Source organism: Tetrao urogallus (assembly GCF_951394365.1).
Source record: "Tetrao urogallus genome assembly, chromosome: 14".
Classification (NCBI taxonomy): domain Eukaryota; kingdom Metazoa; phylum Chordata; class Aves; order Galliformes; family Phasianidae; genus Tetrao; species Tetrao urogallus.
Window position 1 is genome coordinate 11,658,776 of NC_136827.1, and position 25,925 is coordinate 11,684,700.

The 25,925-nt window shown below is 41.6% G+C and overlaps 1 protein-coding gene across 1 annotated transcript in view; it reads right to left on the reverse strand.

Moving 5' to 3' along the window:
- GALNT10 (polypeptide N-acetylgalactosaminyltransferase 10) overlaps positions 1-25,925 on the reverse strand; it is a gene marked incomplete at both ends in the record, with an annotated part of 76,632 nt that overhangs the window by 17,048 nt on the left and 33,659 nt on the right. Inside the window, 3 exons of the mRNA XM_079542597.1 lie at positions 14,527-14,693; positions 18,382-18,520; positions 19,320-19,416. Coding sequence (XP_079398723.1) covers positions 14,527-14,693; positions 18,382-18,520; positions 19,320-19,416 — 403 coding nt within the window. The remainder of the gene's footprint in view (positions 1-14,526; positions 14,694-18,381; positions 18,521-19,319; positions 19,417-25,925) is intronic.

A 25,925-nucleotide genomic window follows, 5' to 3' on the forward strand; every position in this document is an offset into this window, starting at 1 on the left:
CATCCAAATAACCCCACAGGTTTATTTGCCTTGACCACAGGGAACACAGCAGCATATTCTTGACTCCTAGCTGTGCTGAGGTGCAGCACGTTGTCCATGCGATGTGCACAGAGTGCTCCTCTGCTTCCAAGCAGGCACGGAAAGGCAGAGGCTGAAAAGGCAGATGGGGTGAAAGCACTCTTCATCAGTGTGCCAGGGAAACCCAGTAGTGGAACAGCTCCTCAGAAAGAGCAAAAGGGTAAATAAACGTCACCAAGTCTCGAGCTCTCCTGCATGGTGCTGACCCACTAATTATGCTTTAGGACTTTATCTACTGGGGGAAGAAAACAGGCAAAATCCCTGTGCCTGCCATATGTTCTGCACATTCCCTTTGAAGTAATCATCACCTGCCTTCAGTGAAAGATAACCCAAACCGACTTCTTTGCTTTGGAGCTTTCCTCACAAGCTCTTTACCTTTTTCAAAGCTTTATTTAAATTTCCCCAGGATTTTTTGCTCACAAATGCATTTTAGTGTTTTGCCTGACAAATCTAATTGTCCCACGAAATCTGCATAGGTTTGCCTGCTCAGTAAAGCCCTGCCGTACTTTTTGCTGGCTGGCATACCTTTCCTTCACCCTTTTCAAGTCTTTTCTGAATATGACTTTGAAAGCAACCAGAAATTTTGTCCACTCAATTACAGGTTTGTCAAATAAGAGGTTTCTGTAGAGACGAGATCCATTATTACTGCAGCTGTCCTCACAAGGTAGTGGATAGACTTGAAAGGCAGAAAGAAAAAAAGGGGGGAGAAAAAGAAGAAGAAAAGGCCACCACCACTGTTCTCTAACATCACAGAACATCCTTTGCCATTGTTAGCTTATCACAAAAGAGAAAAATAGCCCTGACTTCACGCATAACCCAGCAAAGCTGGAGCTATGAGGTATGACTTCGTAAATCCACCCAAGACAAGTTCAGTAAAAGAGTGGCTGCTGGTGTTCATTGTAAGAAGAGAAGGCAATGGTCACACAGAGGATTTGAGCTGGTTCCCCTCCCTGTAACCACAGACACAGCAACATTTGCAAGATCAGATCCCACTTTTAGTACTTTTCTAAACCAGACCTACAAGGCACGGGAAAGTCTTAAAAAAAACCCCACAGCTCCAAAACAGTGGAAAATATTTATCTGTTTATTAACGTATCTACTTTCCCTTAGTGAAGTGTGACAGACTTTCAAGCAATTTCACAAACAAACAAACAAAAAAACCCACAACAAAACACAGTTTTCAAAGGCAAGGTTTCCTCATTTCTTTTCCCCCCCCACTCTACTCTTCTCCCCGCGTGGCCTTTGCGAGCCCTGATGGAAGATGTTTGTTTCATCCTTTTACAAATACTATTACAATTAAGTCAGTTTTTGCTTTTAAAAGAAAATCTCACAAAACAAACAAGTGGCATTAACTACTGCAAAATTTTATGAGCCTTTAAAAAATGTATTATGGCATCTTGTCACACTGAGTAATTTTTATTACGAGAGCAATTTTCTTTAATGAAAGTTGTTAGGTGAGCTGGATGGAATCCAATGGCTGTGCCTATTCTGGGCAAAGTGATACAGCCTAAACACATAAATGAAAGTAAGTTTATCTGTAGATTAAAAACTAGGCTGATAGCTTAATAACACACTTTGCAATAAACTTGATATACAGCATATACATTAACAGTACCAGGCAAGAACTACTTCAACTACCATCAGCCAAGAAATATTGTTGCCTTTATTTTGAACTGTAAATATAACTCTGTGCTAAGAGATGCTTCAACAGTAAGAAGGGGGACAAGGCCAGAGGAGCCCAAGGATTCTTTCTGATAGCTTAGAGGGGTAAATACATAACAAACAGGGCAACTGAACACATGCATCTGCAGCACAGGACCAGCTGAAGTGGCCCTGAAGTCCCAGGCTCCACAGGATTAAATTGTTCAAATAAAGCAAATTGATACATGTCTTGATATGTCCTCTCACTGCAAACCATGCAGCCTGTCTCTGTGCAGCACGCCTGGTTCCTTCCCACTGCTTTTGCTTCTCAGCGGCTCAGTTCACATTCTCATAGATGCTTGTACAAAACCACCAATAGCTTTGTAGTTCACTTTGACTTGCTTAGTCTTGGACCACAGTTATATTCCCACAAACATCACTGAAATGATTCAACAGTCCTCAAGTTTATGCATTTTAACATCATCTTGTCCTCAAGTTAAACAACTGTTTCTACGAGAGAGGCAGGCCACTGTACTGCCACAGATAACAGAGGAAGTCTCACCTCTTTTCTGTCCTTTCTGCTCTCTCAAATCACACTGCAGGACCCAAAACACCTGATTAGAAGCAACTGCATATGGGATGCTTACCCTCCCTACAGACAGCCACAAACCCCACTGCTTTATGCAGCTGTCCCTCACTGGGCAGACTGGATGCACATGGCACAGGAGGGGAGAACTAACTGGAGGATCTGCAGAGCTTCCTTTTAGCCAAACAGGGCTGGTTCTTCTCTCCTGGAGGTTATTCTGGATAGTTTCCAAACACCAGAAGCGTAACTGTTTGCCTGGCGTTTGTTTACTGGTTATCCCATCCCTACCCCCTACAGGCAGACGCGTTCGTTTAAGATTACAAATGAGCCCATTCATCTTTTCTTAGATACTTGGGCCTAATGTGCTGTTTAACAATTTAGGAATGAATTATACTTCCTCCCAAATCTATCACACTGTGCAAGCCAGGCCTCCCCAGAATAGAAAGCTCTACATCATTGAAATTAACTTTTCTCCCTGTTTTGGTACAGATGAGTAATTCTTTCAAGTAGCAAAATGTGCTGTTATCCAAACAGGCAGCACTTACACTGGTTTTAATTTTCCTTCAATGTTTTCAACCTCTGATCAGTGAAGTTTGGGAGGATAATAAACATTTAATAAATTACACTGTGAAAATCAGTCCCAATAATAGCAACTGATTAAGCTGATCACAGCCTTCTGAGCAGAATCTTCTTACAAGCAAAGAAGAAAAGGCCTGGGAAAAGAGCAAATTAATATCTGTTGCTTGCTTGATTACAGTTCTGTGGTGGGCTGCCTTAAATGCCTGATAGCTGTGCAGAGCTGTGCAGCTTCACAGCCCCTCCTGCATCAGTGCTGGGGCTCAGCACTGAGGGAAACAGTTCTGAGCACAAAACACAAGAGCTGAAGCTGTAACACCTCACTTGCTAATACGTCTTTCCCAGGGGAAACAGTCAGCCGCTCTCATTAGTTTACTCTTCTCCTTTCCAACTTCATTGAATATGAATCAAAATTAAAGAACTCAGTTTTTTCTTTCCTCCTTTGTTGACTATATCTGATGTAAAGAGGTGATTTTGTGTCTCTAATTTCCTTGTTGTTTGCTTTTGACATCAGAGAATATTTTGCTGACATACACACTAGATAGCTATATTTTTGTGCTACGTAGCTTTTGAGGCTGCTGAAACAGGAGCGAACTCTTTGCAGCACACTTAATATTCAGCTCAAGATAAATGTAGCCATGGTGATGAGCAGGAAGGGCAATACTGTCCCAAATGCTGCCTTTAAAGTGGGGAATCTGTGCCCTCAATCTTAATCAAAACCACTTCTTTGGCCTTATCTAGTTGCTTACCCAAGGGAACGTCCACATTCCTGCTCAGTGCTAATGTACTTTTACTACACTGATAAACACTGCATGGGCAGAGGAAAACACTGAAAATCCCTAAGACAGGCCATCACACCACTGGCATCACCAGTCCCAGCAGAGGCTCGTGTATACACCTCATACTGGTTTATAGTCCTACAAACAATGGATGCACAGGGAATGAGTGAAAGCAAGCTGCTGTGCTAGAGCTGCTTCTGCACCTGGGCAGCACGTCAGTGTACTTTCACCGTGGATAGTGATGTACAGAGTAAGGTATCATAACTGGGGCCTGACACCTATAACCAATACCAAAATAACACACCCAACTTGCCAACACACGGAGAGATGCATGCAGGCTGATGAAGCATTAAGGCACTGCATGCTAAAACATTTTGGAACAAATCAAAGCTGTGAGATTAAAGTCTTAGAAGTCACCCAATTTTGCCAGGAAAAAAAAAACAAAACCAACACAAAAAGACAACAAATCAGCTGGTCCTCAGAGATTCAGCTCTGCCTTTATCAGCAACGCTCATCTAAAAAAGTTCTTGGCCTGAAAGTATTTGCTGTGTGCAAAACAACAACAAAAAAAAGGAAATTGCAGAAAGTGCAAGAATTCACAGAAAAATCCACCCTGGACTTCTGTCTGTTAGAGATGATGCTATTAGGTCAGAGATGCAACCCACTTGAAAGTTGTCTTGATTTGGTATGAAGGCATCCCTTCAGAGTCCAAAGGCTTTGCTCCAGGTGTCTCTGAGAGGAAGGGTAACAGAGAAGGCTAAAACGAACAGCACAGACCTACAAATGTTGTACTTCGGGGCAGCCAGACAGAATACTGAAAAACATAATCCTTCATTTCTACAATAACACTCATTAATAACAAACAATGACAAAGCGAAATGTTTGCACTGCAGTCTGTAAGCCAGAGAACAACAAATGAAATATCTGGCAAACAGAAGAAGTTAGCAATATGGCTGTGGGAAAAGTACACAAATATTTGACTTGCAGTAACAAACCCCCAGCATGTCAGATGTACAAACTCAACATTTCACTCTTTTCTTCCAGATCCCTTCTCCATCAGTTCCCAATGCTCTTGTTTACTTTATGGGCACCAAATGCAACTATTACAGTAAGTTGTTGACATCTGCCAGGAAGGTCAGTGTATCTATTAAATCCTGAAGCACAAATCCAGGGCTTCTCACAGCTGTGCTGATACCACAGCTAAAACATCTCATGGAAAATAACCTCACACATTCATTTTAGGATGTGGATGACATATGGGAGAGGGGAGCACTGATAGCTGCCTGGCACTGCCCAACGTGGTGAACTACCACACTGCACATGCTTAGCTCACTGTTAACAAGACCCTCCTGACACAAATAGATGTAAACAGGAGTGAAGATCGCGTGCACTGTTTCTTCTTTGAAAACACAACACTGCAACTGAAGCTATGTAGAAGAATATGTTTCAGACTATCCACTTTCATTTCTAAATTACAAAAGCACTATTTTCCAGTTTTCTCAAAGTGCAGAAGTTTCCCCTTCTACCAAAGTCCCTGTATCAGAACAGCTGCTTTGTCAACACACCCAAAATGCACACTTGAGTAGCAGAAACCACGATTACCAATAGTGGACATCACGTACGAGCACTGGCAGAGGGTGTTCGAATCACATTTCTGACCAACTCCTGTAGAGAAGCAGCTGTAAAGCATTAAAATGCTGATCTGCACTGCTGCTGACATATCTAGATATTTCTGACTCCTAGCAGATGAGGACACAAACTCCAAGACACACTTCAAGGTGAGGAGAAGAGAGTTAAATCTGTTTTCCTGCAAACTTCCAGCAGCCAACTACACACGCAGGGTTTTGTATCACTGAGCAGTGCAGTTAGATTTATTTAATGAGCTGTAATGGAAAGCCTGCTCCTCAATTATTTTTTTTCTAAACTTCAGTTTACCAGACATCCTTCACTAACAATAATTAGCTCACAAAGAGGTCACACTCAACTGGACCCTTTCAATCTACCTCATCTTCTTTCCAGAAGGATCCTTCAGCAGCAGCAACTGATCTCAAAGCAATAAATACAAGAAGATGAAAAGTAAACTAGTTAGTTAATTTAGGCTGCCTCTTAAAAAGCTCAAGGAAACAACTACAAGGGGCTCTCAAGTTCTTTACAACTCTAGAGAATACGCTTTTAATACTCTCCAGCTAATGCTTAATGAACACCACAGTTTTTTTATAGCCCTTTATGAAGTTACACACAAGAACAGAAATGGTGCTTAACAATATTAAAAATGATTATTCAAATATGAAAAAATTAGAAAACTGAATCCCATCCACATCTCACTGTGAATCCAAAGAAAGCCGTTACTCAGCACTTCTGATGTATTGCACAGCCACAATACATGGCCAGAAGTAGAGAATCAAAATTACTCTTTTTTTTTCATTAACAAAAATTGGACATCTGCACCAGGCTTTATGCCACTCCCCTTGGTGCCCACCATCAAATAGAATACTGTGTAGCCCACAGACTCACTGCAATGGTACAACTGCTCTGCAGTGCTAGCTCTAATTCGCAGCAGTTTTGGTTACAAACATCACATGCAGGCTGTGGGTCACAACCACTCAGGAGCCCAAATCCTCTTTCTCTTTTAATGTTTTTGCCACTATCTCAATGAGTGCTATCCACAAACTCAAGTCACATCCTACCTGGAAAAATCACACAGGTATCAGTGACAGCCTTAGAACTTGGCCATGGCTGCTTACACTGTGATGCTCTGCACTGCTGTTAAACCACAGGACAAGTGCCCATGCTCACACAACAAGCATCAGCAAGAAGCTGAGCAGATTTGTGATAAATCTTCTATTCCACTGAAAGAATGAAGTACATTTTTCCTCAGACTTCCAAGTCTCTACACTTATCAAGACCAACCTGCAACCGCACACCCAAGGGGAGATTCTCACTGACAGCCATTTTCAAAGCCGTTATGAAAAACTAAGCAAATCTGAGATGATCTGCAGTGAATGCTAAGGGCAAGAACTTAATTTACAAAAATAATCCTTTCATAAGTTGTTTGAGACTATAGGTAATCACAACTTCTACTTAACTTCAACGCATCACTTAAGAAAAGGTTGTGGGAAATCAGTTGCCTAAGAAAAGTTTGTTGTTCCCCGCCTCCCCCTCAATACTTGAAGGTTAAAAGCTTTAAAAGAATCATATTCAAAATTCAGTAAGAAAAACTGTCACCACTTTGTCCTAAGCACAGTCACTATTTCAGAGATGTACTCACCAGATGCACTTTCGTGCATTTAAGAGGGAAAAAAAAGACTTTTACAATGCATGTGCCTAAAGATGAAAAGATAATCTCTTTAGCTGCATAAATCCTTTCCTGTTCCATTTAAAGATCAAGAAGAATTCAGGTTTTAAACCCTTTCTTTTATTTCAGATGCTAAGAGCATGATTTCTTTCAATTAAAGCCTGGCAGATATGGTTAATGGAACAAGAGTTGTATTTGCTACATACCTGATGCTGCAGCAAATGACACATTAATCACCCCTTGCCTGTTCCTTTCAATACGCTGTGCTTAGTGACTCATGCCCTTCAGACCAGCATGTGGCTCAGCCAAGTAGCCTTACCCACATTTGTTTTTCCATTCGGATTATCCCATATGGCCTCCCCCAGAATTACTCGAGCTGCAGTATGAGGAGAGATTTAAAAAGTCACAGGGATTTATCTGTAAAAGGGAGAAAGGAGATTTGGCTGTGCCTGCCTCTGGCACTCGGGGAACAGATAAGCTCCCGAACTCCCAGTGGTAAACTTTCAAGCAAGCTGAAGAAAAGTGTGGGACAGCAACCCTACAAGTGGAAAGGACAGAATGGAAATAGATTTTGCTAGAGGTAAAAATAGATGGCGCTGCCAACAGAAAACACTCCTTGGACACCATCACTGGAAGCCCTAGAAGTCTTGTGCTGCTTTCCAGAGCCAAGAAGCAGTGCCCACAGGCTGCATTCCAGACTCACAGCACCTAGAGGAGTCTTCCCAATGTAAAACTGCAGTTCTAATACTTATTGCATAAAGTCCTGCTGAAATAAAACCTACAACTAAGCAAAAAGCAAGTAAGATGGGGACAGAAAAATAAAAAATGGATGAACAAAGACATCCAGGACTTCTAACCTGTTTTCAAAAAATAAAGCCAAAGGAAACAGTGCAGCGGTGGAAGAAAGACAAAACTGTAACCTGGAACCTCCCGAATGACCTCCCCAAGGGGAAAATAACACCCCATGTGTCCTACTTATAAAGAAAATGTTCTCAAAATTAAATATGTCTACATGTGCACGCTACCTCCTAAAATACAGTGCTGTTTTTTCTTTCTTTTTTTTTTTAAACCTGAAGTCCGAAGGTAGATTTTGAAAACATCATTGTCATTCTGCATTACACACATTAAATTCAGCTGAAATTGTTACTGCCTTTCAGTCCCAGGAGCAGATTTTGACTATTTACTGCAAGGAGGATGTTAAGCCTTTCTGCATTGCCACAGTACACACACGTATAGTGCTGTGAGGCACACAGCCCAGAGCTGAGTTAACACTTCCAGAGCAATCCTGATGTTTGGAGACTGCAGTATTTTCAGTGCTGCCACATTCAACATCACTGCTGTATCAACACAGTGCTTTGCATATAATGTGTGCCTTAGAGATGACTGATGTGCAGTTCTCATCCTTCAACAAGGGACAACACTTGTTCTAAAACACTGTCATTTATACAAAAGCAGCCTTAAAAATGAGTAAGAACGAGCTGTCAGGCAATATGCAAATAACCAAATAGAAGAATGTGATGCATATGAAATTTAAGCACTTAGTCACAATCGCTGATTTGTGTCAAGCTAGACCGTAAAATAAGATATATCCAAAGCACTTCTGAACCAATCTGTGGTGTGCAGATTGTCTTCTACTCATAGCTAACCCCAAGTACACAACAAGATGCTTCTTGTAACTGACATTCAGCAATTGTCACCACCTCCCAGCACACAGGGAGGATGACTCGAATAATTTCGGATTTTCAATTGCTACAAAGGGTGAAAAGGTACAAACATGACTGCTTTAATGTTAAAGGAAAGTCAGTTTGTACCAAATAATCATACTAATGCAGACCACGTCATCAATTCTCGGAGATGCCTGGCTCCCCTGTTGTGCCTTTTGGTGACTCAAGAAGGCAGCTGGGGCACATGGGCATATAATGTGTTTGAGCAGCCCATTCTGGTAGGTCTACTCTCCCAACACATTTGGGTTCCCTCACTTTGGAGATTTTCTTACCTATAAAAAAGGTATATTACTTTCAGTGTTGCCTTTCACAATGTCCTAGTGGACAAATGGATGAAATATCATCATTCATTTATCATCACTGAACATCTTCATCCATGACCTCAATAAAAGAACTGTACAAAGCCTGTGAGGTTTTGCAGGTGATACAAACTTGGGAGGCATGGTCGATGCACCACTCAAAGAAATTTTGACAGGCTAGAGAAACTGCAAACAGCAAGCCCATGAAGTTCAACAAACTGAAATGCCAATTCCCATACACGGGGAGGAGTAACCTCATGTGCTGACCGGGGACTGGAAAGCAGCTTCGTAGGAAAAGACCTGGGAGTCCTTAGGCACAAACTGGAAGACAGGAAATACAGATACTGGCTTAAATAAGATTTCCAACCTGATGCTTGTGGCTTCTTATTCTTAATTTCATTTTCCCCCCACAAAGTCACCATAAGATCGACTGAACAGTAGAAGAGGTTCCCCAGAGAGATTATGGAGTCTCTGTCCCTGGAGATTTTTGAAACGTAAGAGCTTGAACAATCTGCTGCAGGTGAGCACCGGAGAGGCAGATGAGATGATCTCCAGGTATTGTTTCCAACCTCAACTACTCTGCGATTCTGTAAGTGTCCCAGTCTAGCCTCCATCTCAAAGCCACCTCTTCTCCGAAACAGTCACGAGAGAGGACAGTTTCACTTCAGCCTTTCACCCAGTGGTAGTGTTATGCCTGACGTTCTTGTGCAGCAGAGAGCTACTAAATATGTATCAGGTGCAAAGCAGAAGAACATTTAGACAAGAATCCTGCAAAGACAAAATTCGCCATCCTCTGCCCTTTGTTCTTTTTGCTGAAGGCTGTTCATTCATGTAGTGAGAGACAAGGGCAGCTCTACATTTGCAAGCTGCAAGGATTAGATGGGAGATCAACAACCCATTTTGCACAAGGCAGACACTTGAGATGAACAGCTTGATTTCTCACAACCATAGATTCAGATTGTTCACCTAGGAACTGAAGCAGCCCCTGAAGCATCACAAACTGCCTGCCTGGTATTCATTGCCCACTAGCAATAATAAAAGGCTACAGTCGATACAAACTGACCTGCATTTCAACTTCTCTTTCCATCCTCCCATTGCTATGATATAATGGAACTCACAAACCACTCAACAGCATTATAATTAAATAATCAAAATCAAACAAGTTTCACATCTGACAATCCCCAGGAGAATGCCGATATACATACAAAAAGCATTTTAGTTTACTTCGAGCAATTCTGGTAACAACAAGCTCAGAGGGATATAATTAGTACCCTGCAAGCCAGCATATGAAAAGCCTTCATTTAACTGAGCTCAACACTAAAGAATAGTTTTAGAAATGAAATGTGAAGCCACAAATCCACATAGGACTGCCACAGCTAACCATTTTTATGATCAAGAATTCTAGTCATAATTTATATGTATTGCATTTCTGATTTCTATTTATCCAGAAGGGTGCATCCTGAACCAGCTGAGGTCAGTCTGTGGGTCTTTAGCAGTTCTCAGCAGGATGCAGAAAGAGGCAGACAATGTCAGGCAGGCTCATTCTTCCTCTCCAAAAATAGCTACTGAATTGGTGCCTCCCTCTGTTCAATATAACCCGTACTCTTCTCCACATTTAAACCTTCCCATTGCTTTGAAATGCTTATGGTCAGAAGAATGAACTCCTTATGTCCCCACAAAGTTTGTGTGGAAGAAAAGTACATGCTATTATAGCAGCCTTGTTGGGAATGCTAAATTCATATCAGAGACTAATAGGAGAAAGTAGAAATACACCCAGAACATTTCCTCTGTTGTGACCAACAGCACACGCTAGAAAGCAGCTTCTTATTGAACCAACCCAGCCAGATTACGAAGACAAGGGTCTGTCTAATCTAACAAGAGTCAGGTGCTAAAGAACTGCTGGAGACAGAGACCACTAAGACCATCATCAACCATCATTAGACTGATCCCACAGACAGCCAGACCTTCCCAGAGCAACGTGGCTGATATGGGATTCAGCTTTAAGTTTGAAATAAGACCAGATTTTGATCACTGTGTAAGAGACATCCAAAAATAATGCCATACAGTACGTTGCTCCAGCACATTCAGCTTTCTCAAACAGAAAGCAAAGGAAATATTTCAAAAACACAATTGGGTAAGCTTTTGTTGCTTGCTGTTAAGATTTGCTGTCATCAGGGCCGTCTTCTGGCTGAAAAATGTTTATTGTTAAAAGTCGCAGAGTTGTGTCTCAAGCAAATCAAGAAATAAATGGCTGTTGACACTTCCAGAAGATGATTCATCTGCCCAAGAACTCCAGTAATGAAAGCTGTGCAGCTGCCTTTCAGGTATGCTGCAGAACACAGCATCCACCAACTAACCCAGAAATCCATCTTCACTCTCCTGTCACTTTATTAGCTGACTTCTCAACTCTCTTCATAACCAAACCAAAAATTTCTTGCTTGGAAACTGATAAAAAAAACCTTACAAAAGTAACATCAGTCAAAATCATGTGCTTAGAAGTCAGGTTTCCATATCTGTTCTTTAGCTATTATTAGTTAAGTCCCCTTTACTCTTCTGGTGAAATATCCCCCATGTTTGAGAGCTGATCAGATGCATAGATGAAAGATGCTGATGGACTGGTACTACATAGTCCAGTGTAGTACAACACAACACTGCACAACACAACACTGCTCTGCAACAGCGGAACAGGAGAGAAACACCATCAGCAGGGCCTCAAGGGCAGCTGGGCAAAATCCAGTGCAAAATCCAGTGTGTTTAACCCAACACAGGTGAGCACACGAGAAATGCCAGTGAGAATAATATGGTTTCCTAGCTGGAGATAGCCAGGTTTTTGGGGGTTAGTCTTTTAAAGAGTTATTAAGGTGCTAGGTCTCTTTGTACAGCCCTCAAGTGAAAGGGCACCAGGAGGTACAGCACAGAGCATCAGATATTTCATCTTGTTGGGGTAATCTCTTGATAAAAAAATGATTAAGGTTTTTTTTCTTTTCATTTTCGGCTATTCACTGGAGTTCATTATGACTGTTTACTGATCTCTTTGGGAAGAAGCTGACATTTACTGTTCTTACTATCGCCTCTCTGATCTCCATCAGGCTCCTAGCTATCACCGTGCTCAACAACGGTTCTATAATTTCTGAACAAAGACTGTTACAAATCTGTGGGAAAACCAACTGAAAGAGAAGCACAGCATTCCACTCTGCAGACAATGCAGCAGAGCAACCATTTGAGATTTTCAAAGAAAACTGAGAAATCTCTCCTCACTATTAACTGCTCACCGATTCTGTGGCACAGCAGTGATGGTATCATCTGCTCAGAGATGTGGTCTTTATTCTCTGCCCAATTTAATCAGGAGATAAATAACCAGAATGGTGGTCTAACAGTCCAAATCCGAGAATGTGGCCTTCCTCAAATACACAATACGTGAAGTAAAAGATTTCCTGGAGCAGTTCAGTTTGAGGTGTTAAATTATCTATTCGCAGGCCCTGGGTTAAAGAAAGGTGATTATTTTTTTTTGAAACACTTACCATAGATAAATTAAAAACAAATTTATAACCAGCAAGCTTTCAAATCAAGGTAATGCTTTTAGGATTTAGCACTCTTGCCTCTTGAAGACTGAGGAGCTATTTAAACTCCAGGAGGAATGTGGGAAAGCAACACCGGTGCAGCTAGGGGAGAACACTGCCTGCTGGAAAAGGAGAAGCAGCCAGCAGGAAATGCCACAGTGCAGATACAGACTGACAGCAGGGAAGGAAAAATGTTTCATCCTAACCAGTAATTGTCCCAACATGGCTAGATCAACTGAGCTAGCAGGAAAACATTGGTTTCAGAAAGGTTTTTATTAGCATGCTGTCTGTGTCTCGTTCTCTTCCCTTTACAATTCACCTCACTGTCCAACACCAGTAGTCTTTTGTACCCATCTGTAAATAGCTGCTGCACAAATTAATCTCAGCCATTTCTTTGTATGAAAGATGGATGACTGATGGAGAGGAGCTAGCAGAGGCAGGTGGAACAGAGCAAAGGCAAGCTGGACAAACAGCACGTGTGCAGCCTGATGGGGAGAGAAACGAGAGAGCCAGAGAAGTGCTCTGTCAGCTGGTCAGATGGGCACTTCTAGAGAACAAGGAAAACAGATGCACAGGAAAACAGATTTCACTACTTCCACTCGTCCCATAAGAAACGTGTTTGTACACCTCTGCTGTGGTTACAGTATGAGCTTTACTAATTTGCTTCTAGACCAAGTAGCAATAAAGAGACCTTGTTGGGAGGGTATTCTTCCCCCAGCGTAGTTTGAAAATCCTCTGAAGAAATACTTAATTCATACAACTGATTGATTTGTTCAAATCAGCATGCCTTACTTGCAAACTAATTAGAGATATACGTTAGAACAATTACTGTAGCTATCGGGCAGTGCTTATTTCACAGTCAATATAGGTCAGAACACAAAATACTCACTAGCTTGTTTCCAAGCTCATTTTAGGAATTTCCTACATGTCCAAATTTTGAAGCTGTATCCTTTAGTGTCCCTATAGAGAGTTCTTTTTGATTAGTTGCATTATCTCAGGAGCAGGACTCAAGCTCTGCAGTCTGTAAAGAATCTAAACAGTCGTAATAATTTTAATGGAGAAAACAGATTTGCTGGATCTGACCGTAATCCTCTAAAAATCACTGTACCCTCTTTAACACAGGAGGACCAGCTGCTTCACAGGGCTTCCAAATTCCATGTGCTCTCAACACAGCAATGTCTACAGGACAGACATTCATTCCTCCCGTTTGATTGCTTTTTCCCCCTCTTTAGCAGGAGTGCACACTGCATGTGTTTTGCTTTAATATATAAATTAATTTAATTTAAATCACGCAGCACATAAATGGTTCAGAGAAAAAAAGATATCTTGCCTTTCTACTGCAGATTAAATACATCCAGCAACGACATGTATACACCGCTATGACAATTAACAATGGTTCTTCCATTTATGGTGATTTCTCATGCCAGAGATGATATGTGTTCACAATGAATCCAATCCAAAACAAATGCTCTTTTCTTGACAGTACTCTCCCTGTTTCGCACTGCATGTCAGCAAGGGAAAGCAGTCAAGGCTTTGGATGCTGCAGATTTACTTTCCAGAGGCACAGTACTTGGGGAAAAAAAAGCCAGGAATCTCAGATAGTCCAAGGTAGAGACTTCTTATCCAGGCTTCTTTCATTTTCTGAGTCTAGAAGAAAGTGCAAGATCTGAGGAGTGAGCTGTTTCCCTTCAGTCCTTGTTTCTGATTTGCTTGCTTAATTGTCTGGTTCCTTCATATTGTCCAATATGCAGGACAGCCCATGCCAGGAGTTGAAACAGTACAAACTGAACTTGAGACATGATTTTTTTTGCTGAACTTTTGGACTTTCAGTTATATCGGAGCAAGATTTACCTGAGCTCCACTGTTGGCAAGGAAGAAATCACTCAGTTACCTTAAGCACACAAATATTTGCAAGTTCATTGATCCCTTTGGCAGATAAGCATAGGCAGATAATAACAGATGGAGATGTAACATGCAAATTGTCATACCTCTGTCACTGAAGTCATCCACCAGCACTATCTCTGCTATCAGCTCAGGAGGGGAGCGGTTCAGAACGCTGTGCACTGTCCGGAGCAGGGAGGACCATCCTTCATTGTGGAATGGAATTATCACGCTGGTGTTTGGCAGCTTCTCCAGGTACAGCTTATTCTTGCAGCTGGATACAGAATAAGGTCAGGAGGCAGTGCCAAAAAACACTAGCACTTCCATATTAATCACCATCAGGCAACTCAGTTCATCCTCTATTCCCCAGAACGATGCAGGGTGCCTGAAAAAGGACTTCTTCGAGACAAAGTTGACCTGTTCCAGTTTGCCTTGCCAAAAAAAAACCCATTCCTTATGAAATAGTGACTTTTAATAGCCAATAAGTGATATTTAGCAATTCAGAAAGTCAAAGAGATCTGTTAAGTACTGAAACTGCTTTTAAAGGAAATTCCCATTATAGCCTAAGGTACAGCATTCTGCAATACTTCTTTTTCCAGTTCTCACACCTCCAAGATCATTAGGAAGAGGATTTTCTGAAGTCATTCCAGAAGTTGAATGCGTCTGTTTTAAGCTCTCTTAATACATAGGTTTAGCATACTTAATCCCAGATTTCAGGGAAGTAAATAATTCTAATCACACATATAGCCATCATCCAAAAATTTCAAATGGAACGTAAAGAAAGTAAGGATCTTGTCTAACAGCACCTTCCCTAAAGAGCTGTAGAAATAGAAAACGTTATGAACAATAGATGGAAGAGACAGGATAATGACAAGAAAAGAACTGTTCGATAAATAAACCTGCTTCCCTCAGTAACAGATCGATCTCCAACTTCTACACAAGGCTTCCTTTGTCATCCTGGGTAAATTATTCAAATGCTATTTTTCTTAAGTAGCCAGTCTTGTTTTAGCAGTTCTAATTTGACACTCAGCGTTAGCAAATCAAAGCAAGAAAGTTGGCCTTTGAATCCAAAGCACTGCAGGATTTGGATATGGCCAAAGATTCAAGTCTTAAGGGTCCCCACAGACCCCTGGGCTTTATGGGCACTGCCCCAAACCATTAGTCTCCCTTAACACTGAAATAGGAATAATGCTGCCTCATCCTGTGGGTGTGTTTTCAAGATAGCCTCATGAAAAACATCCAGACAACAGCATTAAGTGCAGAGTTTATTTTCCTGCAGGTGTGGCCCTCAGAGTGGAGTCTGAACTTTGCTGAACAGGTGAGGTACAAGGCCATTTGATGAACAACTGCAGTTAAAATTACCCCACATGTTCAGTGCAAAACAGACAGTGCTGAGAGCACGAACTGAGATTTTTAGCACTTAAATGGTAATGCTAGCATGGTGGCTAGCAGAAAAGGGAGGCCATGCTCTATTCCCTGCCCTGCCACAGCACCGCCTGTTGCACAGCATGCACTACAGCTTTGCAGACCAGGCTTTTAGCACACGCACAGCAGAGCACTTGCATGCAGGCAATCCCCTCCCCATTCCAGGAAGGGCAGATAGGAACAAAAGCAGCTCTGGCAGTGGAAGCTTTCTCCTGGGTGCCTTTCCCAGGGAATGAAGAAGGATACACCTATGTTACACAAACTCAGTAAATCTGTGGTTACAGGAAGCGACTGTGATGCCTGCATGAAAGGACAGTAGCTTATTATGGGTCTAATGAATTGTCTTGGGGAGCTGCCAAGAGCTTGCAGGCTACGGCTGCAATGCACAGATTCAGTATGCAAAATAAAGCTGCATGGACTGCTTTCATCCAGCCCCTGGCAATGCAATCAACCTTCTTCGGAGGTAGCTGCTAGCTACAATTTTGTGACAACATGAAACAAGGTCCCCCAGTTCTCTTCTAACCCTTCCTAAACTGCAATTCTCATTCTCCAACTTTAGCAAGTAGAAACTTTATCTATTCAGTTTAACTATTAAAGAGTTTCTCTCAAGCTATCATATCCACAACTGTTTTTACAAAACCTGCAAAATTAGTACTGAATATTAAAAACCCCAAAGGCACTGAAGGGAAACATTATTGCCCCAGTTCACCTTGTGCTTATATTCTCCTCTATCTGCAGGCACATATCTGAACTTCAAAGTTTCCATTTTTTCCTACCAAACATAAAAAGGAAGGTGAAATAAGTGCTCTGCAGCACAGCTGGTGTCTTTCTATAGCGTTCTTTATGGACTTTACCTCAGCTAAACTTCATAATAAATTGCCCTCATCAAGCTCCCAAATAATATGAAACAAAACGTTTCAAGTGTATCTTTTTTTAATGGGCAGGGAATAAACAGACCTTCTCAGCTGTGAATTCCTTTACTGCAGATCTCCATTAAATGCAACCCCATTCCCTGCCCAGCTAATCCTAGCATCCATTACATACATGCTGTTTATCCTCATCTTGAGACCTCTGCAATTATAACTCACCACACTGGGGGAAAGGATGTGTCAAACATCAAGCAGAACCAGCTGCAGCAGTGCCATTAATCACAGCTTAAGTTGTTGGTGACTCAGACACTTCACTTATTAATTTTAACTGGGGACTACAGTCAGAAGTTTCAGATTTTAAAAAAGTTTTAATAGTAGAATTAGCAATGAGGAATCAGCAACTCTGTGAAGCACTGGGGAACGTTAATTAATTTATTAATCTTCAGGTGAGGAAATACTGCATTGTCTACAGCTTAAATCCTCAGAACCATGGCAGCCCCCTTAAATGGCAGCCAGGCACAGCTTAGGTTAGCAATCTCAAACTATTTCCCAGAATTTGAATATAAGCTGACCAAAAGCATCTTCATCTGATCAATCCGTATGTTTGAACATTTCAGCTGCGTGCCTGAAGCGTTCATGGAGTTATGCTTGCTCCTCCAGTCTGTGGGCATGCATTGAGAAAGGTCAAGCTACAGGATTTGGTTGGTTCACTGCGACAGCTGAAGAGGTGATCTCTTGAATGCCCTAATGAATTTTAAAACCTTATTTTTGGAAATGGTACTTCATGAGTAAAGCAGACGTCGAATTCAGGTTGCTGAATTCAAAACTAGCTTTCATCCACACATCTAACGAGGCTTTCTGATTAAAAAGTGTGCACAGTTTAAAATACATCTCAGCTTCGCATCAACAAGGATTAAACAGGTGATCTCAAAGGTCAGTATTCAACTAGAACTGCTTTATACAAACTCTGGTTAAGTTTTATGAGGAAGATATGTACAAAAATTAACGTCCTTTCTTCACTGGTAGTTGAGTAGAGCTACTCAGGTCTTGTTTTGCTCCTAAAAATTTCATGGTTATTTCCAGCTACTGGCAAATGTAAGAACCACACAGAGTTTACTGACAAAGCCATCATCCAACTACATTTAGGGCATTTGTCAAACAAGTCAGACATCTACATCAGTTTCTGTTGCAGAGAGAAACAGTTCTATCTTATTAGTTGCTAAAAATTGTTGGCCATGTCAGTAGACTCAGGAACTAAGCTGTCATGTTAGAAGAGATGAACATGGAAATACATGCATCCTACTTAAGTTCAAGGTTCCTTCAGTGCAGGGCTGCAAGTTTTTGGTAATGTTTAGTATTTTGGAATTGTAAGAGATCTCATCTGCTTTATGGGCCTGCTCTCAATGATCTCTAGAAGTCACTTCCAACCCCTACAACTCTGTGATTCTGGGATTTTTATTTATTTTTACTATTTTTAAACTGATTTGTCACCTCCATTTCCCACTGCAATTACTGTTCTTTATGAATGAGACAGCAGTGCCAACAGCACCCTGGCTGTGAAAGGCTTGCGTTGGACAAACAAAACTACATAAAAGCCCAGCACACTGCAGACGTAGTAAATTAGGGCTTGTAAACTTCCACCTCTGGAAATGCAAACTGTATACTCACTTTGGATGTCTGATGTCTGGAAGGGAACGATTCAGAGAAATTTTATCGCTCACGAAGATATTAAAGCCATTTTCCCTGTATGCCTGGTCCACTCGCTCTGCATCTGTCATCGGGTAAGGTTTTCCCTGTTCTCCATTTCCTATAGACAGACAAAGTAAACACACACTGTTACTATTAATTGGCATTTAACAGGCTACAGGCTAACCCGTGTATCAAAAGGACAGCAGTTATCTTAGAGCCCTTTGAAAATTTCTCCCTTAGTTTTGTGCTGTATGCCATATTCAGCACTGGGTTAACCTCAGCTGTGCAAAACCGTACAAGTTAAAGTCTTCCTTCTGGGATCAGAAACAGATGAAGGGGCTACAGCAACGCCAGGAAGGATCTTCAGAGTATTTCTTTTTTTTCCACAGCAGGAAGAATACATATGGTTTAAATACCTCATCAGTGTTGCTTTTTTTTTTCCAGCACAGATGGATGTGTATATTTAACAAAGCTGAGTTCTTGTACAGAGGAGGCAGAGCCCTTGCAGACATCAGTGTAAGGATGCAACATACAAAATGGACCCTTTTATAAGGTAGAAGATAAAACCCAGAATTACAGAATAGAAGTTGAATGTTATGATCTACAGCATTTTCCTCACCCCTTTTCTCTTCTGAATATCCCAGGTTTGGAATCCCATGATTTTTAGTCAGCTTTTAAAAATCAATTCTGCACTTATTCTAAAAACGCCAGGATGTTACTAACATCCTTTCACCTCATAATGATTATTTTGGAGTTGGCGGAGAAGGCTTTAACTGAGATTAACCAACAATAACTGCTGCATCATGCCAACATCATCTCAACTCTGAAGTTCAACATACCAATCCGCACTCAGTCTAGCAAATAAAGTCCAATTAATTTATGATTTGTATTAAAATATGTGTAGTGATCTTACATACCCACACGCTCAAGGTCCCTCCTTATAGCTTCCTTATTATGCCAGTCCTTTTTCCTTTGTCCGTCACCCAAGTAAAGGTCTTTCTTTTGTCTCATGTGCAGTGCCTTTTAAAGAGAAGACTGGATATATTACAAAACCACAAAAACCAATGAAACCCTTCTATTAACAGCCTCTCCCTTCCTGTAAGGGGAAACTATGGATCTCCCTTGAGGTCAGACTTGAAGCAAATCATTTTTAACCCAAATGGGAAGATGCAGAAAGCAAGCTTTGCATGCCTCAGAACAGTACTTTATCTATAGCTGTTAAGCAGGTGTTTTTTTTTCTTGTGCACTATCATGTATGCAGACCAGTATTCTTAATCAGAGAATCTATTAAAAACTCCCATTTTCATTCCGAAAACATCTAATACATCTTACTTCCTATTTAATTAACAATAAAGCTTTAATGGGTGACCTATTGCAGGATCATTATTAATGAGCACACGACTATACCTGAATAAAATCAAAATAAGATTTAAAAGGTCATTTATTAGGACTCTTGCTGCTCAACTTAAAAGCAAATTTTACACGAGGCATGAGCCTGAGCTAAAAGCAATTAGAGCTGCTCTTTTCATGATGTTGTTCCTGAAATTCAAAAGCAATGGGTGTTTTGGGAACGAGTTGGCAAATGAAAAATGGGGTGAATTCAGAACCAAGCAGACGATTGTGTGTGGAAAGAAAAATCACAATCTCTCTCTAAGACAGACATCCCAAACCAAGGGAAATATATGCATGTTAAATAGAGTTTAAGGCTAAAAAAAAGAAAATCTCTGAGAATGGGTTTTCAATTACGTTACAATATGCTGCTAAGCACAGATACAAGTCATTTGTAGCATCTTCTCTGAGGAAGTAGTTACATAAAACTGTTGGGTCTTTGTGTTTGTTTTTTTTTTTTTTTTTAACCTTTAAAATACTCTGGAACTGCAAAGTAAGCTCCACACATTACAACTTCCCAGAAAGAAAAAGCGAGAGCCAGGCACTGCTCACAGGCACGAGGATGCAGGTCTCCCTCTAACAGATCAATCCAACTAAACCACCATCCGTCCAAGCAGCAGTTGGCACAGTAACCTTGCAGGGTTATCAGATGTCTTTGGCATTTAATGCACAGATTTCATTTGCTTTCAGAGTTAAATTGCAAACTACTTCTATGTCTAAGTTTCTCATGGGAAAGTAGGGTGTCTGGACATCTCCTTTCTGTTTCAAGGTGTAAGGCTTCAGACACACAGAGCTCACCTCACTGCAGTCTGACTGCTGAGCTCTGAGGAGCCCTGCTGTAGAGGCTTAATGGACTATCCCCATAGGAGCACCCCTTCCCATGGTTGCTAGCACTTCTTCCACTCCAGCTCAGCACCCTGTGTATTAGCTTACAAAACCACCAGTGAAGACAGGTTTAAGGTAAGATTTCAGCATAAACTACAGGGGCTGAACACAGGTGTCTGCTCTGTTCTGGGTACTTCTTTATGGGTGGTAATTCTTAGCAGAGGAAGTGCACCAACAGCATGAGCTGTGCTGATGGTATCATCAGACTAAGGGTAATAAATGAGAGGTCTATGAGTAACAGAGCTCGATCTGATTGAGAGATGCCCTATGAACTATTAGAACTTACTTGGTATTTTATTTTCCATGCAAGAGACTTAAAATCTAGATTTTTTTCAATGTAGGATCATATGATGATTTATAGTCAGTTGCTCAACTTATCTGGCAAGACATTTTGCAGACCTGGCAGAAGTCAAGTTTCATTCATGAAAGCAGACACTCAGCTACACATATCAATTAATTAATACAGATACTCAGAGTATTCCCCTTCCTGCTGTCTGCAATTCAGATTTAGTTCCCCTGCAGGAGAGCTGAGGGGCACTCAGCCAACAAGGAGTCACTCAGCTACTTCTCAATGTCAACAACTATTAAGGAACTTCTATTTGTGTCACGTGATGAACAAGGGGAGAGCAAAGCAAACTTCCTCTTCTGATAACAGAATCATTAAGATTGGAAAACATCACTAAGATCACCAAGACCAACCCCAATCCACCTCTACTATGCCCATAACCACATCCCTCAATGCCACATCTCTACAGTTGTTGAACACCTCCAGAGACAGCGACTCCATCACCTCCCTGATCAGCCTGTGCCACTGCACCACCACTCTGCTGGACAAGAGGTTTTTCCTATCGTCTAACTTGAACCTCACCTAGTGCAACATAAAGCCACTGCCTCCTGTTCAGAGCTCAAGAAGGTGCTCCAACCCCATATTCCCAGAAGCAATGAATGCTGGCTAACGCTAGCGATTGTGAGCAGGTCTGGGTGACAACTGTGACAGAGCAGCATGACAGGAGGAGAGGCAGCCTGGTTCTTTTTGGTATAAAGCATATCAAATTTTCAGCTCAATGAAGCAGCTGTCCTGCAACAGTTCAGCAATCCATTTGTCTGGTCCACCAGAGCTGGTTCTAATTTTTCATCCCCACTAAATAATCCTCAGCGCACAGCCATTCTGTGAGAGCTTGGCCTCTATTTTGCACGAGAGACAGATTATGAGTTATTTATCCCTAAGTCCTGCACAGAGACTATTACTGGGCTCTCCCTACTGACTTACAGTTCTACATATCAGCACCAGGGAAGTAAAAGTGATCTACACAGCATGCCTCACCTCCTGCTCTTCAGCCTCTGGTGCATACAGCCTTCCTGCCCTGTACAAGCGAAGCCAGACAGAAGAGTCACACATGTAAACAACACTAATCTTTGTATCAGCATATCTTTCCATGAGTACCTTTTAAACCTTTCAGGACAGACATACTGCAGATGGTCAGGCAGACTGTGTTCTGGAGCTGTTTTGGCCTTGGGCAGACAAGTAGCATGAATCAATCCAATTGAGAAGTGCTGCACTAAATGCAATACAACTCAGCTAAGTGCTATGGATTTAGAATATTTCTTTCATCAGTATCACTGGTAAGCAAACTTCTAACACATTGGTTTGGCAAGTCATTATTAAAACACGGGACTTGAGAAGCCTGCAGTGATGAATGCCTGTGTCTTTGCTCCAGTAGACCTCCCAGCACTCACCATCAGAGCAGCCCTGAAGGGAACATGTACTTGAAGCAGTTGTGGTTAACGTAGCATCTCTTGCTAAAATCACACAAAACTAAATAAACTTAAACAGACTACTGAAAAAAGAGCAAATGACAAACATCTGCCATCCCCTGGACTGCAACTGCTGTGCCCACGTCACTGCTCTTAGCAGAGCAGCTGTAAGAGCACAAGCAGCATGCCACTGTCACAGGGAATGCACGCACGTTAAACTCCAAGTCCCCCAGCAGCCACAATGGGCACTTTGCTGACATTGGTGCTTTTTTGGAAGCTTTATTTTACATGTCTGAGCTCTAGACATCCAGACACAGCACATACAGAGCAGAATGTTTCCTCTTTTAGTGGCTTTCTTCAGGGATGCTGCAGGGATTTGACTCATTTATGCAAATGAAATAACTTGATGATATCCTTTCAGCAGAAGCTCTAGACTGAGATATCCAAGCAATGTGCAAAACACAGCCAGGTTTCTAGGACTGACTTTTGCCTTCACTATTTAACAAGCAGCTCATTTGTGGAAAGCTTTATCTTACCTGTAGTGCTGCAGTTTGTGTCATTTCTCACTTTTATCCTCATTACCCATAAATTTGAATTGCACAGCAGAAGGCACAGCACTTTTGTCCAAAACCCATCAGCACAATCCCCTCCTTACCCACATTTTTGCTATGAAATTCAACGGCTGTTGTTCGAACATTGTGGTTATCTGTTATTTACGGTGAGGGTGAATTGACATTAAGCATCTGCATTTCTGTCCATATAAAGCAGCTCAGCAAACAGAAGTGCCAGGCTACAGACTTTGCCATTTTCCATTTTGCTCTGCTTTCACTTCTCATTTTGCAAAAATCTGTTTGTTTTTGAAGTGGTCAGTTGTTAACAGCAAAGCAGAAAGGAGATTTCAAAGCCTGAAAGCTTTATTACAATCAGCTATTAAAGCTATCTGAGTGCACAGGCCATTGAATTTCATCCATTAAGTCCTACAGCAAGCCCATAACTTCTGTTTCAGCTCAAACACATTCACTTTTTCTTCAAAACTGGAAGTTGTTTACCACACAAGTGATTACTTCTCCAGCAATATCTTAAACTAATCTCCTGCCTGCTTTCACTCCGTTTTTTCAAAAAGTGAAAATGAATTAAAGTAGAAAGGCATATTAAGCAATACATTGGAAATGGATTTAGACAGATTGCTGTTAATAAGCCCCTTCTGTCGTCTACCATGCTGTTACTTAACGTGCCACCAAAGGAATCGATCAGTGTTCAAACGCCAAACAAAAATGGAATTTTAATCTTTCCTTTAATCACTATTTAGTGTGCCTGGCTCCAGCCAGAATAAGAGAAGAGTAGATGGAGATGTAAGCCAAGAGCTTTATATACTAGAGGAAAAAAGATTCGCTGAAGTGCACGCAGCTCATCACAACGCTGTACAGATTTCAAACCCTGTTCAAACATTTATTTTGTTGCTTGTTACTTTTTAAATTTTTTTTTATTATTATTTTTTTTTAATCAAGGAGCTACGATCTTCAGAGATGATGGCATTTTTTCACCTCAGGTCTCTTTGTTTATCCCTGTACCTCAGTGAGTAAATCTCGCTGTCGCATCCTACAGCAAGCTGCTGAAGATGAGGAAAACAACAGGGAAAGGGAGGGCAAATTTAAGCCATTCCTTTATTAAAGGAAGCTGCAGTCAAAGGCAGAGGTAAGTGACATGCCTGTGGGCTATCTAGAGCTGGGTCAGAAAATCCTGAACAGACAAACTCACTGTAAGAGGTCAATTTTGACTGTAACCCCTATAAGCACTGCTGACAACAGCTGGCTATTTCAAACCACAGTTGGCAGGATACACATACAAAGGTGGGATTTCCACCTCTCAGCTGATACACATTTAGCTTCCGAAGGCCAGAAGAGAGAATATCTCACTTCCCAGAAGGTTGTCCTTAAACTACATGAGTAAGAAAAGGGGGATAACGTTTAAGATGTTCCTCAGCACTGTCTCCTCTACTCACAACAGCTGAAAAAACCTTCTTCTCTGCAGCACTCCAAACATTTTGCAGTGCCAACACATGATTGTTTCCAATCTGCTGGCAAAAGCTACAGAAGAAGCAAGTTGCAATTAATATGGGCAAAGCAGACCATCCTTCTAGGGGCGCTGCGCAAGAGAAGAACACGCACCTTGTGTGCAGCCTACCATGATTGTGTTCCAGCAAAGCTGGAGTAAGGAACACCTGGCCTCAGCACCGTGCAGCCTCCATTCTCTGTACTAGCATGAAAATAACCGAGATTTTCTCATAAAAAAGAAAAATATCTCAACCATCAGCTCGAGGTACGCTTTCTAGGTCAGGAAGCTAAGCACGACCTTGGTTAGTCACAGCTCTTCATTTACTGGAATAGGAGATGGCATACTACTAGGAAAAGAAAGCTACTAAAAGCCTGTCCTGCATTCCATTCGAGTGTTTTCAAAAGGTTAATTTCTTAAGCTATTTCAGTTCATCAAAAATTTAAGAGCTACATTAATATAATCCATTCGCTCAACGTTTCAGGAACCGTTAAAAGGCAACGCAGAACTAAATGGCAGCACATCATGGGGAAAGATTAAATGCTTTAAAAGACAAAGAGAAGTATGTCTGCACAGCTGTGTCGTGACTCAGATCCAAGCAGCAGGTCTGAATCAGACCTAGAGATTCCCCGCATAATGCTAAGATCCCGCAGTTTAGCCATCATGCTCTTCTCTCCCACCAGCATCATCAGTAAAATGGAGATTCGTACGTTCATTCTTGGGCTGTTCTTTGAGGCACTCACACCTCAGGGCATGGAAATAACTTGCTTGGCTCCTGCAGGAAGGAAGAATGCAGCACGTGCCCTTGGTTCAGTCCTTATCCTGTGTCAGGGATCAGGACTACAGCTGGAGCAGAACCACAGAATGAAGTGGGGCACACGGACACAGAGCAGAGCCTTTTCTGCAGAACGCCCAGGGATGCTTGGCAGCTGCTTGCAGAGCTGTTAAAGTAATGCTTCCCTCGCAGAAGGCCAGGTGTGCAGTGCCTTTGGTGGACAAGATGGCCTACTGCTTCAGCATTACCCTGTTCCAGCTGACTCAGTGCTTATTAATGCAAAAAGCCTTTCGTATGGAGAGCTAGGACAGAACTTTGTTGATCTGAATGACGCCTCCCCTTTACATTTCTTCATTTAAGTTTCATTTGACCTCAGTTGCTGAAAATCCTTTAGCACAAAGCAACTTTTATCTGCAGAAGCATCCTGGTTCATCAAATGATTAAAGTCTGAAGACATCAGCTAAGGACGGCAATATGACATCCAGCTCAGCCACCTATCTCTGCCAAACACTTCACACCTTGTTCTTCACTTAGCTTTACAAGTAATGTGATGCTTCTGCAGCACTCGCTGTTCTAAACCTGCTCTCTGACTGACTCCATCCAGGCACACACACGTACAGTGCCTTCCCAATGTCAGTGCAAACAGTGAATTCCTCCCCAGGTTCCA